The sequence below is a fragment of the Sminthopsis crassicaudata genome, chromosome 1, assembly GCF_048593235.1.
Source record: "Sminthopsis crassicaudata isolate SCR6 chromosome 1, ASM4859323v1, whole genome shotgun sequence".
In the NCBI taxonomy this organism is placed as follows: Eukaryota; Metazoa; Chordata; class Mammalia; order Dasyuromorphia; family Dasyuridae; genus Sminthopsis; species Sminthopsis crassicaudata.
The window spans coordinates 700618528-700632586 of record NC_133617.1 but is presented as its reverse complement, the minus strand read 5'-3'; the positions used below and the strand labels follow the sequence as shown (position 1 = coordinate 700632586).

The 14059-nt window shown below is 40.0% G+C and overlaps 1 protein-coding gene across 6 annotated transcripts in view; it reads left to right on the top strand.

Annotated features, from left to right (window-relative positions):
- The window catches only part of GRIP2 (glutamate receptor interacting protein 2), a 272074-nt gene that overhangs the window by 167327 nt on the left and 90688 nt on the right, over positions 1–14059 (top strand). For all 6 annotated transcript variants that reach the window (XR_012484963.1, XM_074283820.1, XM_074283821.1 and 3 more), the window contains 4 exons: positions 3856–3991; positions 6904–7049; positions 9824–9910; positions 10213–10288. Coding sequence is in view for 5 of the 6 variants with exons in the window: in XM_074283820.1 (XP_074139921.1) it covers positions 3856–3991; positions 6904–7049; positions 9824–9910; positions 10213–10288 (445 nt within the window). In the remaining variant the exon portion in view is untranslated. The remainder of the gene's footprint in view (positions 1–3855; positions 3992–6903; positions 7050–9823; positions 9911–10212; positions 10289–14059) is intronic.

Here is a 14059-nt window from a genome sequence, read left to right as displayed (position 1 = left end):
TAAGCTGGTCTAGAAAATACACAGACTAAATTCTGACAGAAAAATCCTAAAAACAGTCATTGTAAGTCTTTTGTCCAACCAAGATTAGCATAGGGAAACAGACAGAGAGGAGGTCCCAGATCCATATGAAAGCTCTTCAATAGATGCAATCTGGAAGCTTTGTTGCTTTCTATCCTCTTCAGGTCACAGATACAGGGAGGAGCCAGGAGATCTTTACACAGCGACTTCCTTATAGGGAGGCCCTGGGTTGTGTATGGAGAAATGAGACAGTTTAGAAGCCAGTAACAGCAGCAACAATAACAGAGGTATGGCTCAGATTTCAGGTGCAGAGCTGAAAACATAGAAGCTACATGTCATTTTTTAAAAAACCTTAAAGTGCTTAGATCTCTTAAAACCAGAGGGGTAAATAGAAACAGACTGATCATCTGCTAAAAGAAACCTCAAAATAAAAATTCTCAAGTACATCAGAGTCAAAACAGAGTTTCCAGATCAAAGTAAAAATACTGCAAGCTACCAGAAAGAATTCAAATAGCAAGAAACCATGATCAGGATCACACACAATTTAGCAACCTTCACCAAAAAGGAGTGGAAAGCTTGGAATATAATATTCCAGAGGGCACAGGACTTACAGCTTCAAATAATTTGCCTAGCAAATCTGAGTATGATAGTATGAAAGATAGACCTTTAATGGAATAGAGAACATTCAAGTATTCCTGATGAAAAGACCAGAGCTGCCAAGAAATTTTGAAGTTCAAACACAGAGAGTAAAGAGAGTAAAGAATAACATAAAAAGGTAAATATAAATGAACAATGCCAAAGAATTAAATAAGAACAAACTGTAAAGAGGAGTAAAGAGAAACATAAAAAGGTAAATATAAATGAACAATGCCAAAGAATTAAATGAGAACAAACTGTTTATATTCAGAGGGGAGTTAATAAATGTGTCATCTCTGATCCCTATTAACATCAGGATGAACAGAAGTTCTATTAGACAAAGTCTAGAGGTGGTTCTACTCTGTCTTGACTTTAAGAAAAGAAAAGAAAGGGAGAGGAAGAAAAAACACACTGGAGAGGGAGCTAGAAGGATAATTAGGGGAAACTATCTTCTATAATCAAGGTACACAAGTAGACATTTAAACAAAGAAGGAGAAGGAGATCAGGGCTGCTACTGACACTTCTGAACTGCTCAGAAGAAGGAAATAGACACACAAAATGTTAGGTATGGAAACATATTTTATTCCACAAGTAAATAGGATGAAAAAGGAAGAAGGAGGGAGGGGAATTAGAAGGATAAATTGAGGCAAGGATTAATGCTAAGTAAAACAGACTTTAAAGATATTTATAGCTCTTTTTGAAGTGTCAAAGAATGGGATTCTAAGGGGATGCCCATAAATTGGACAAGGGATGAACAGCTTATGGTATATAAATGAGATGGAATACTATTGTGCTGATCTTTATTAGGGTAATAACCAATCAGGATTACAGAGGACTAATGAAATATTCTACCCTATACCCTGATAAAGTAATAAAAGAATAAGAGTACAGAATGAGATAGGTTATTATTAAGTTTTTTTATCATGACCAATGTGATATTTGTTTTGATTTGCTATATATGTATATAATGAGTTTTAGTTTTTGGGTTCTCAATTGGGCGAGGGGAATTGAGGTGGGAGGGTTAGAAGAACCATCTTAGCTGATTAATACAAATAAAATTATTTTAAAAATAAAGAAATGACAATACTGGAGGATATGGAGATTGAGATGATGATTCTAGTGTTGTAAAGTTGGGTAACTGGAAGGATGCTATTGCATTTAATAGAAATGAGAAAATGTGGAAGAAGAATAGGTTATGGGACCACTATTAGTTCTGTTTTAGACAAAGTGTGTTTGAGATGCCTGAATGAAATGTCTACCTGACAATTGGTTTTATAATATTTGAGTTCAGGAGAGAGATTAAGGTAAGATATATAGATTTGGGATTCATCTGCATAGAGCTTGATTCCTTTTTCTATTATGGGAAATGCTGGCCTACTGTGGAAAGTGTACAGGGTTTTGAGTCAAAGCATCTGGTTTGAATCCTGAGTCATAGCTTTTCTAGCTGTAAGAAGCCTTAGAGATCATCTAGTCTAATCTCCTCATTTTATATTGAAGAAACTGAAGCCCCTATGAGTCAAGTGACATGGCCAAAGTCATAAGAAGAGCTAGAATTCAGACTGAGATGCTCAAACTCAAAAATCCAATGTTCTTTGCACTACATCACTCTGATAACACAAGGCATCAAATTGTAAGCATTTATTGATTATCTACTCTTTTCTATACTGAGGAAGATATAATTCACTGAGCATCTGTTTGAAAGACAGGATCAATGCACAGGCAGCAACCAGGAAATGGTTACGGGCTTGGTATAATCAATCGTAGGATATGGGATGCCCATTTGGAATGGAAAAGGAGGAATTTTAAGAGAGAGATCAATGAGAGTTAATATAACAAAGGAAATCTTCATGGAAGAGGTGAGGCTAAGTTGTGTCTTGTATAATAAGATTTAAATAGGAGAGGAAGAATATTCCATTGGGTAGTAGGAAGACCATATGATTTAGAATAAAGGATGTTAGAGGTCATTGAACACAACCTTTCCCTGTTTTACAGAGGAGGAAACTGAGGCCCCCAGGAGGCTAAGCAATCTGATCATGTTCACAGAAATAGTAAGTAGCAGATCTGGGATGTAAGCCAAGACCTTTTAAATGCAAAGCCAGGCTTTCTCCACTAGCTGTACAAATAAAGGTGCAAGTAGAAATGGTCAATGAGTGTGTGTGTGAGATATGACAGAGACCACCTTGGATCAAAGGACACGGGATTCATGTTAGGAAATTAAAGGCTATGAGATTGGAAAGATAAGATGGGTTCAGCTCATAAAAGTCCTTGGATGTCAGATCACTTAATAAATATTGACTGAATTGAATTATTTGGTAGCAGGTGGTGAGGGATAGGCTAGAAAATGGAGAAACTGGAGGAAGCAGGGGGACCAGCTTAGGAGGCCATTCCAGTAACTCAGATAGGAGGATTTCTAATGTATTAGAAAGCATTTGGAAAATATTGAAGAAGTATGCAAAAACAGACCATTATCATTACAATATTATTATAATCATGTCACAAATGCCTGAATTCCTATGTCAGAATGATGTTTATCCCAGAACCACTTTGAGGACAGGAAATAAATGTAGCCCTGAGAAAGGAGTGACTTTTGTCAGGATTCCAAAAGAAATCTAAAGAAAGGTAGGAGCTTTCTCCCAAGTTCCCTGAGGCCTTTAGCCCTTGTCACCTCCTTCTTATATCACTTTTGATCAATGGCATGAGAATATTTCTGCTTGAATATATTTGGTCCTTCTTTTCTTGCTGCCATATACACAATGCTGCTGTTGATATTGAACAGTGAGAATTCATTCATGTGATACTTCTTTTGATTTTTTCCAAGAGGTTCTGAATGCTTAGGATGAGCAAGGTAGGAGTCCTTTCCTCTTACTTAAATACCATAATCTTTACTTCCCTATTGTTTGGTAGAATATCAGTTCCTTGAGAACAGGAATATTGTGTTTTTGTCTTTATAATCCTAGCAGTCTGATCCTGTACAGAGAGGGCATTTCATGAGAGTTTGGCAAATTGAATCTCTTCTCTCTCCCGTTCTCCTTGGCTGCATTTCCTCTCTGTTTATTTCACACAAGGCCATAATTTATCCCCATTGGTCAGTCCCTCTGGTCTTTTCCAGTTCAGAATCTATATCTGTCTGCTGGTGAACTTTTCTAATCAGTGGATTTGTTCCAATTACAAACCCAAATTTTCTTTCCTCTTTGTTTCTAGAGGAGTTCCGAGGAGTAACCATTGTGGAGCTAATCAAGAAGGAGGGGAGCACTTTAGGACTAACTATCTCTGGTGGTACTGATAAAGATGGGAAGCCCAGAGTTTCCAACCTGAGGCCTGGCGGACTAGCGGCCAGGTAAGAGGGTCTATCTGCTGTGGGTCATGATCAGGGGAGGGGGGAGGAGAAAAGAGGGAGGAAAGAAAAGACAAGTAGAGGAGGGATTAGATCTCTGACAAAATATCATTTACCACATCACAGAATATCAGAACTAGATAGGACCTGAGAACATAGAAGAGTCAGAGCTGGGAGAAGTCTTTAAGCATTAAATGCTAGGATAGAAAGGGACCTTAGAGCATAGAACGTTCTAAGCTAGAGGGAGCATGGGGCATGGAATTGGTATAGAACATAGAATGTTAGAGGTGAAATGTGTCTTTGGATATGGGATGTCAGAGCTGGAAGAAATCTAGCACAAGATATCCAAAAGGGATCTTAAAGATCATTTAGGTTGACCCCATTCTTTTCCGGATTACAAAATTGAGACCCAGGGAAGGGCCATGCCTTGTCCAAAGTCACTATGAATTAATGGCAGTTCCCAGATTATAATCCAAGCTCTTGACTGTAGTTTTTCACTACACTTTACTACTTTTCCTGAGGAAGAGAGATAGAAAATTAATGGCTAGCATTTATTTAAGGCTTGCAAAACACTTTTCATATGGTATCTCTTTTGATCCCCACAGGTCTATCAGGGAAGTGCAATTATCATTCCCTTTTTGAGAATAGAAAAATCTGAGATGGATAAAAGTAAATTAACTGACTTATAATTGTCTCCTTAGAGAGATCTGGAGTAGGAAAAAAGCAGAGAGGGAAAGAGATAGAAAGGAGAGAAAAGGAGGTATGTGTATGTGTATATGTGTTGTATATGAATGTGTGTATGAGGAGAGACAGAGGCAGAGACAGAGACAGAGAGATTGAGAGAAATAGAAGAGAGCCAGAGACAGAGAGGCAAAGAAAGGTAGATGAGAGAGAAAAGAAAAGAGAGGGGAAGAGAGGGAGAGAAAGAAGGAGGGAAGAGAGGGGAGGGAGGGAGGGAATGAGGAACAGATAGACAGATGGAATAAATTATTTTTATGATGGGAAAATTAAGGCACAACTTGTGAAAGCACTTGTCCTTCAAATTCTCAGTCAAGTCAACAAGCATTTATTTAGTGCTTACTATGTGCCAGGCCCTCTGCCAAACCTTTGGAATATAATACAAGCAGAAAGAAAGACAGTGAATGAATCATTGGCCAAACTGGAACCCTATCCTGCCTTCTAGGATAGCTCTCCATTCTCTTTGTCACTAATTTAAGCATATTCTTTAACTTTGCCTGTTAATCTTAAGCAAAACAGTGAAAATATCTCATTTCTGCTTTCTTCTCCTAGACTCCAGGAGCTACCTGGTATGCCCCAGACTCTTGCCCACAGCTCTTCTGTTGCCCTGATTTTTCCCATAGTTTTAAGAGAAGAGCAATCTGAGAAAAATTAGTATGGTGACACGATTATCTATCTAAAAAGCTGTCTTGTGACAGAAAGAGCAGACATTATCTGTGGAGCCCTAGAACTGGAACTTATTTACAAAGGAAGGTTTTCAGCCAGACACATTTCAGCATAAAGAAAAGCTTCTGAACTATAAGAATTGTTTAGCAATGAAACAGATGATCTTCATATATCGATGCTGGACATTTTTTCACTAGAGATGTGCAAGCACACAGTGGAACCAAAAGAAAAGTGTTCTAGGTGACTTCTTTTCTGTGATCTTTGTGTTCCTAAAAGTGCTTTGTAAACTAGAAGATAATTCACCAAAGTAAAAGACCCTGTCATTCCATTGTTTGAGTTTAATTACTTTGTATCTGGATGACTTCAATTTTTCCAACTTCCCAAGAGTGTTTGCCATCAGTGCAAACTCTCGAGACACTAAACTCAACCTAGAATCTTCAAATGTTCAAGCTGGATGTGACTTTAAAAATCATGTGGTTGGTCCAATTGTAAAAAATTGCCCATTTTACAGAAGAAGAAACAGAATTAGAAGAAGGGAATGACTTGACCCCCACACAGAGAGTTCATGGCAGAGCTGGAAATAGAATCCAAGTTTTTGGTGATCTAATTATTCTAGACCTATCAAAAAATGATCCAGTCCAAGGCATTTCCACTAAATCAAACAGGCTCTCCATGTCATTTAGCACTCTATCCTGTTTTACCCAGAATTCATAATAGCCATGAAGGTGGAAGTGTGAGGAAGTTTAGAAAGGTGGGACACCAAATTAGCACTGCCACCTAATTAGCAGAGCTACAAATATTTAGTGTAAGAGCAAGTGCGGAAGAGATTGACAGATCATGAACACATCTGGAATTCTACTCCTTGGTTAACTGTACCATTTATCCCAACATTCTCTGTCTCTCCTTGGTGCTGCCCGATTCTTTGCTTCTTATCCCTGTTTTTGTCTCCATTTCTCTACCTCTCTGTTTTCATCTTTCATTTCTTGTCTCTGTCTCTCTATCACTCTGTCTCTCTGTGTCTCTCTGTCACTGTCTCTCTTCTCTGTCTCTCTTATAATTATCCAGTTGCTATGGGTCAATCACTCCCTGATGATGCAGAGAAGACAATGGTGGGCACCCTTAGCTTCCACTGTTGTTTTGCAAAATCAAAGAATTTCAGAGTTGAAAGGATCCCTTATTCTACCTTCTCTGTGAACAAGAAAACCTTCTATAACACACAAGGCAAGTGGTCACTTAAGTTTCTTTATGATCTCCACTGAGAGGCAGCACAATCTAAATCCTGACTTAAAAATCTAACTAGCTGTGTGACTCTGGTCAATTCACTTGACTTATCCCAGCCTCAGTTTCCTCATCTGTAAAATAGTAACCAAAAATAGCCCCCACCTCAAAAAGAATCAAAAAAGATAGCATGAATGGAGTGTTTTGCACATCTTAAAATGGAATTGCCATTCTGTCAGAGGTCCTGTTTATCAGAGGCTTTGTGTAATACAAATGTTATGTTTTATTTCCAGAAGCGACCAGTTAAATGTGGGGGATTACATCACATCCGTGAATGGGATCCACCTGACAAAGCTGCGCCATGATGAAATCATCAGCCTGCTGAAGAATGTCGGGGAGCGGGTGGTGCTGGAGGTGGAGTATGAGCTCCCCCCTGCTGGTGGGTGCCTTCCTGGTAGCTCCCTTGGCTTTGGGGCATTTGCCAGAGTTTGGTATATGGGCAGTGGCAAAACCAGAGCTAAATCATAGGTATCCACTGATCAATAGAGAATTGGGCTCAATTGCAGATAAGTCACTTAAGTGGTCCAGAACTCAGTTTCCTCATCTATAAAATGTAGCCTAGGTGACTTTGTGATCACTCCCAAGTATAAATCTATGATACTATCTGAAATACTTGCTGTCTATGTGACAATTAGGCTTGACATTCACTTGACTTTCCCCCTCATTTCCTCATTTATAAAATGAGGGAGTTGGACTGGGTCCTTTCCAGCTCTAGAATGATGATGCTAAGGTTCTGTTAAACATCTACCATGTATAATGCAGAAAGGCACATGGATAGTAGGCGGGGTCAGGAAGACCCCAGTTCAGACCCTGTCTCTGACACATAAATACATAGGAGTATAAAGTATTTGACTTAGATGAAGCAGTGATGATTTCCAGCAGGGGTTGGATTCAGAGTTGGGGCAGGAGGCAATCAAGGAAGTTTGATGAGGGGGTGACCTCTGAGCTGGGCTGTGGAGGATGAGCAAGTTACCAATGTTCAGAGACTCAGAGAAATCGGAGGCAGCAGGGCAGGCTTCCATTAAGGAAGCCAGGCAGATAGAACAGAAAGAGGAGCATATGAGGCTGGAGCAAATGGCAGATCCAAGACTCTGGATGAGCAGTGGAGGTTGGCTCCTGTCCCCAGCAAGGGCTCCTTATGTACTCCCTCTATGGAAGAAGCTAATCTCTGGGATTAGGTGATCCTGAGCTCCCTGCCCCTTTATTGGCTCTTCAAAGGACTTTACAAGAGAGAATGAGGGACCTGTTCTGCCATTCTGTGATAATGTGCCCTCTGATAATCACTGGAGAATCTCAGCATCACTGTCCTATCACCTTGGAGATTTTGGCCTTGTGAAGGTCTCAAGGGACCTTTTATTTTTCCTGGACACACTGTTTACAATTTGGGTATACATCAACCAAAACATTAACTCACCAACTTCCTTGATAGACTAGATAATGCCGGCTCAGCATTCTTTCCCTCTTCATCTCTTCTCCCATCCCTGTTCTAAACAAGTCTGAGATAGTTAAGGACAGCTATGTAGCTCAGTGGATGCAGTAATGCACTTGGACTCAGGAAAACGCAAGTTCAAATTCATCCTTGTTTTTACAAGACTGTGTGATCCTGAGTAAATCACTTAAACTCTGCCTGCTTCTTGCAGAGTGGGATAACAGCACCCACCTCCCAGGATTGTTGTGAAGATTAAATGAGATAATATTTGTAAAGCACTTAGTCCAATACCTGGCATGTGGTAAATTTTTAGCTATTATTACTTCATGGAATCGTGCATTAATAAAAATCATTCCCTCTGCTAGGGGCATAGTTCTTTTGTTCCTGGGTTTATTGACCTGTCTCCTCCTATTTCTAGATAGAAGATACCCTGAAACCACAAAGACCTCCTGCCTTTGGCTAATCAACCAGCAGTAATGTAAGAGATTGAGAAGACCTGAGATGTAGACAATCAATCAGGAAACATCCAATGCTACTGTATTCCAGGCTAGCCTCTGCGGGAACAGAAACAAAATAAAACTCCTGTTGTAGAAACAGTGTTTCTATCTCAGTTGTACTCCTAGAGACGCTGACGTCAGTCACTCTAAAGTCCTCTAGGTAGACCAGCTATATCTAATATGAAGAAATGAAGGGGAAATGTATTCTTTTCCATGTCAGAACATTATCCCTCGGCAGAACAATGGATAGCACCTATTGGGCTTATAGTAACTTCCTAGAACATTCCGATCACTACTCAGTCTCCATGTTCTGTGCCCTCATCAATCTTGTCCTAAATTTCTATTTCCTTCTGCCAGTTCTGTAGCCTCCTCCATCCTTCTTGTAATTCTGTATCACCCCCAGTTTATTCTTTCTCTTCTCATCCCGATAGCAAGACAGTAAATTAGCTAGCCAGGTTTTACTTGGTGGGAGAGCACATGCCTATGGGATGATTCTACCCTTGTCTACACAAATAATGAACATGCATTGGCTGAAGCAGAAAAATGCAGAGTATGAAATCAATTCTCAGATACTGCCCTTGGATGATGCCTTTCACAGATTTAGAATGGAAGGAAGACCATTGAGTCCAACCCCGGAGTTTTATGGATAAGGAAAGTGTGATGATTTCCCCAAGATTGCCAAGAGTCCTAACTGTCACTCCCAAGATCACAGCAGCATTGGGGTTTAGGAAGAGCATCACAAAATGTAATCTGGAGCCAGGATGAAGGGAGGGGATCAAGAGATCAAAATCTTATATCTTGAGATACAAGGGAGAATCCCCTTGAATGGGGATTTCCATGTTATTGATCCATGGAGGGGTGAGAGACTTGGAGACATCGCCAGCCCTCTCCCCTAGGACAGAGACTCCTGAATCTGTGGAGAGAACAGAGTCAGGACAGATGGCTTATGCCATCTGATAGCTTTTTACTTTAACTAATTGTTTTTGTTAACTCTACATTTAAGCAAAATTCTCATTTGCTCATTTATAACTCTGGACAGGAAATTACATTTCTTAAGGCCTTAATTACCATTCTGCTAAGCAGGGGAAAGGACTATGATTAACCTTGCTTCTGACTTTTAAGATTTTGCTATTTAACCATGATTTAAAGGGTATTTGTTTCAAAGGCAGTAGACCTTAGAAGAAGAGGTCAGTAGAGTAAAAGAATACTTCTGTGTTTCTCCCACAGCCCCTGAGAACAGCTTAGGAATTATCCCAAAGACCATCGAGGTCTCCCTGTATAAGGAAGGCAACAGCTTTGGCTTTGTACTCAGAGGTCAGTACCTTCCACTCCCCAGGTAAGCAACAACTTGGCATCTGGGTGAGTTCTGGGCTCTGGGTTAACTCTGTCTCTTTCCACTAGGTGGCGAGTGGTCTTTCTGACCCTCAGGGTTGGGGATGATGGGGCCTCAACTCCAGAGATCCCAATGGGGCTTTTAGAAGAATAAGCACTCTTAGTCCAGGCCTGGACTGTGTGGGAGGTCCAATGGTAATGGGAGAAAACGGAGAAAACATGGGGGTATGGTGGAGGAAGATGGATAAGGTTTCACGCATGGATGGTCTTGGCCTGTGTTTCAGGGGGAGCCCATGAAGACTGGCACAAATCCAGACCACTCGTCCTCACCTATGTGAGGCCAGGGGGCCCAGCTGACAGGTAACCACCACCTTGAGAAGGAGGTACAGATGAGTTTAGCACATGAGCTCTCCACCTCCCTGGGAGAGATAAGGGCAGTCTTGCCTAAGAAAGTGACCTAGGTCCTCCCTGAGCCCTGGATGTTTTCCTAGGCTACAGATCCCTGCAATTCCATAATCATCAACCCTTTTCCATCTTAAATTTAAGAGTTAACTAAGAAACAATGTGGTAGTATGGGAATGCACTGAATCAGGAGTCAGAAGACAGAGGTTTCAGTCCTGGCCCTGCCACTAATAATTATAAGGTACTAAAATTTTGTAAATGGTAAGATCCTTTAATATCTTTCTGTGATTTTATATAAACACTTTTGTTATACAGACAAACCCATCCGTAGAGTGTGATAAATTTGGAGAATTATCTTAGGATACACCTTTCAGGGTCTTCTCCTGCTGGTTGATAATAATTGGGGCTTATTAATTGGTAATTGAAAAAAATAAAAATCCAAACTCAAAAACTATCTCCTCCCCTTTCTGTCTCTTTCTCTTTCCCCATCCCTTTCTCTCTGTGTGTGTCTCTCTCTGTCTCTGTCTTTCTCTTCCTCTCTGTTTCTATCTGTGTCTCTCTGCCTCTATTTCCTCTCTCTACCTCTGTCTTTCTCTGGATGTCTGTATCTCTCTGTCTCTCTTTCTCTCTGTCTCTCTATCTCTCTCTGTGTCTCTGTCTCTGTCTCTGTCTCTGTCTCTCTCTCTCTCTCTCTCTCTCTCTCTCTCTCTCTCTCTCTCTCTCTCCCCTTCCCCCCGTCTCTCTCTTTTTCACACAGATGATTGTACATCTATACATATATGCATATACATTTGCATACTTCTATCTGTGTGAGCTTTGAGTGCAGACACATTCAGGTATATGCACTATGTAGACACATATGACTTTGGAGCCTCCTGGCTATTTTGATCCATTGTTCTCCTCCCCCTCCCAGAAGTCTGCAGTTTCTGATAGCTCCTTAGAAGAATGACTCCTGGAAGGTTCATTTAAGATGCTGATTATTATTAGGGATATGGAAAGTCATTCGATGGTAGATAGAAAAGAAAATCATGCTGTGTCCAGAACAGACCTCAGCTATTTCTGCCTCTTCCTTCAATTACAAATCAAATGGGATGAGGCAGTCAGTCACTTCACCTCTCTAAGAAATAGAAGGATAGAAGAATAAAATGCATCATTTCTCACACTCAAATAGTACAGCTTCCATAGCCATTGACTTTCAGAACTGGAATAGAAATCATCTTTTCCAATCCTGGAAACTGAGATGCAGAGATGGAACAAGCCCAATGTCCAACTAGTCCAACTACCATCCACAGAATCCTGACAAGTGGCCATTCACTTTTCTTTGAATACTTTCAGAGAGGAAATTTTCACTACTTATCAAGGCAGACTGCTCTATGATTGGCTGGCTCTACTTAAAATCATAGAATTCATAAGTAACTTGAGACAGGGATTATATTTTTTATTTCACTTTTGCATCCTCGGTGCCTAGCACAGTACCTGGCACATAATAAGTGTTCAGTAAAATATTTGCAGAATTTCACTGAACCAAAGAATTTTAGAAATAAAACAATTCATTTTTATTGATAAGGAAACTGAGTTTCATGAAGGAAAAGTGACTTGTATAAGATTAGAGCATTAGCTAGTAGCTGAGTTAGGATTAGAACCCTGATCTTTTGATAATTCAAACATTTTCCTTCACTTGGACTGAAATCTTCCTCTTTGTAACTTTCCCTTAAGTGATGCTAATTCTGCCCTTGGTGTATATTGAGAAAAAAATCTACCATGTGACAACCCTTCAGATATTGAAGATGGAGGTCTTAAGTTGTCTCAGATGGTATTTAATTGTTTTGACATTTAGACATCAGAAAGCTATCTTTCCCAGGCTCTGTTACATAATAAGTGTCATTCATTTCCCCCTATCCAGTAGGGGGCTCTAGACCAGTTGTTAGGAACAAAACACTAGATGCACTCCTCCCTTCTCCAAAGCAATGTAGGATCAATAATAGCCTATTAACAGTGGTGCTCAAACTTTTTAAATAGGGGGCCAGTTCACTGTCCCTCAGACTGTTGGAGGGTCAGACTATAGTAAAAACAAAAGCTCAGACTCTGACTCCGCCCCTCAGCCCATTTGCCATAACCTGGAGGGCTGCATAAACATCCTCAGTAGGTCACATCTGGCCCATGGGCCGTAGTTTGAGAACTCCTGGCCTAGAAGGTCAGTGATAGAAATCATCTAGTCTAATCCCTCTCATTGTACAGGAGAGGAAACAGGCACAGAGAATGACTCACCCATGATCACATGAATATGTAGTGACAGAAGCAAAATTTAAGCCCAAATACTTTTATTGTAAATCTGTGGGGGGTTTTCTCTCTACTAGACTTTCTTCTACAATGGGCTGTTATTTTGTTAGTGAAAATCCATTTCTAATGTCTAATATTACAATAGTTTATTGCCTACAGTCATAATTGAAAGAAAGCTACATTTCAGATACAGATGAGTGAAAATGATACTGTAATTTTTTCCTATCCAAATTCATAGACACACCTACCCTGCAAAAATCTGGCCATGGACCATTGGCTCAAACAGTTAATGATTATTTATTAAAGATTAACTATGTATTAAGCAATATGCAAAGTACTAATTCAAAAATTCAAAAAGAAATATTCTCCCTTCCCTCAAGGTTTTTTACATTCTAATGTACAAATATAACACATAAAAGGGAGAGGGGGAAATAAGAAATTTGGGGGAAAAACTTACACAGTTTTTGGCAAATATTGGTAAAGTCTGGAGCCTTAGGACAGAAATAAACGTTGTCTGGCCTGGGGCCCTCCCTAAAATAGAGGATCCTGTAGGCACTTACCAGGAGACAAAGGTGGGGCACAATTGTAGAAGGATGTTCTAGGTAAGGAGGCTGCAAGGACAGAGGAAAAAGGGAAGACTACATTCCTAGATTGTGAAATTCAGAATTGGAAGAAACCTTATTTTATAGATGGATAAACTGAGGCCCACAGAGAGGAGCTGTCTTGGCCATGATAGCAGAGACACAACTCAAACACAGGTCTTTTGACTTCAATCCCATGCTGTTTCCTGTAGAAACAAGTTTTCCTGGCCCATCACCTGCTAAACTGACTTTTAATATCTCCATGAAACCAACCTTGAATTACACAAAGATATAAAGTCCCAAACCATTAGAATGACACAGTGAAGGGAAATAGGATGTCCTGGCAAAGATGGAATACTGTAGGTCATTTGGACAAGAAAACACTTCTAAGGACCATCAGAAGAATTAGAGTGGAGAATTGTTTACTACCTTGTTAAATTAAATGTATATATATATTTTTTTCCTGAGGCAATTGGGGTTAAATGACTTGCCCAGGGTCACCCAGCTAGGAAGTGTTAAGTATCTGAGACCAGATTTGAAAACTCAGACAGGGCTGATGCTCTATCCACTGCGCCACCTAGCTTCCCCTATACGGGGACAATTTGCCTTAGGGAGAAAAAAGCAAATTATATATAAGAGTTCACAGTTTCACAAAAACAGCTCTTTTTTGTTCCTTCCCTATTGAAAAACTTTGTTCTTGTTAAGTTCATAATAAGAGAATTTAAAAACCAAACAGAATTATTGCCAGACCTTCTAGTAGCTTGGTTCCCCTTGCTGAGCATGTCTGGGTTAGTGCTTTTATGGGCTAGACCTTCCCTTGTGTATCCCAGGCCCAGACCAAATCCATAAAAAGACTGAATTAGGAGCA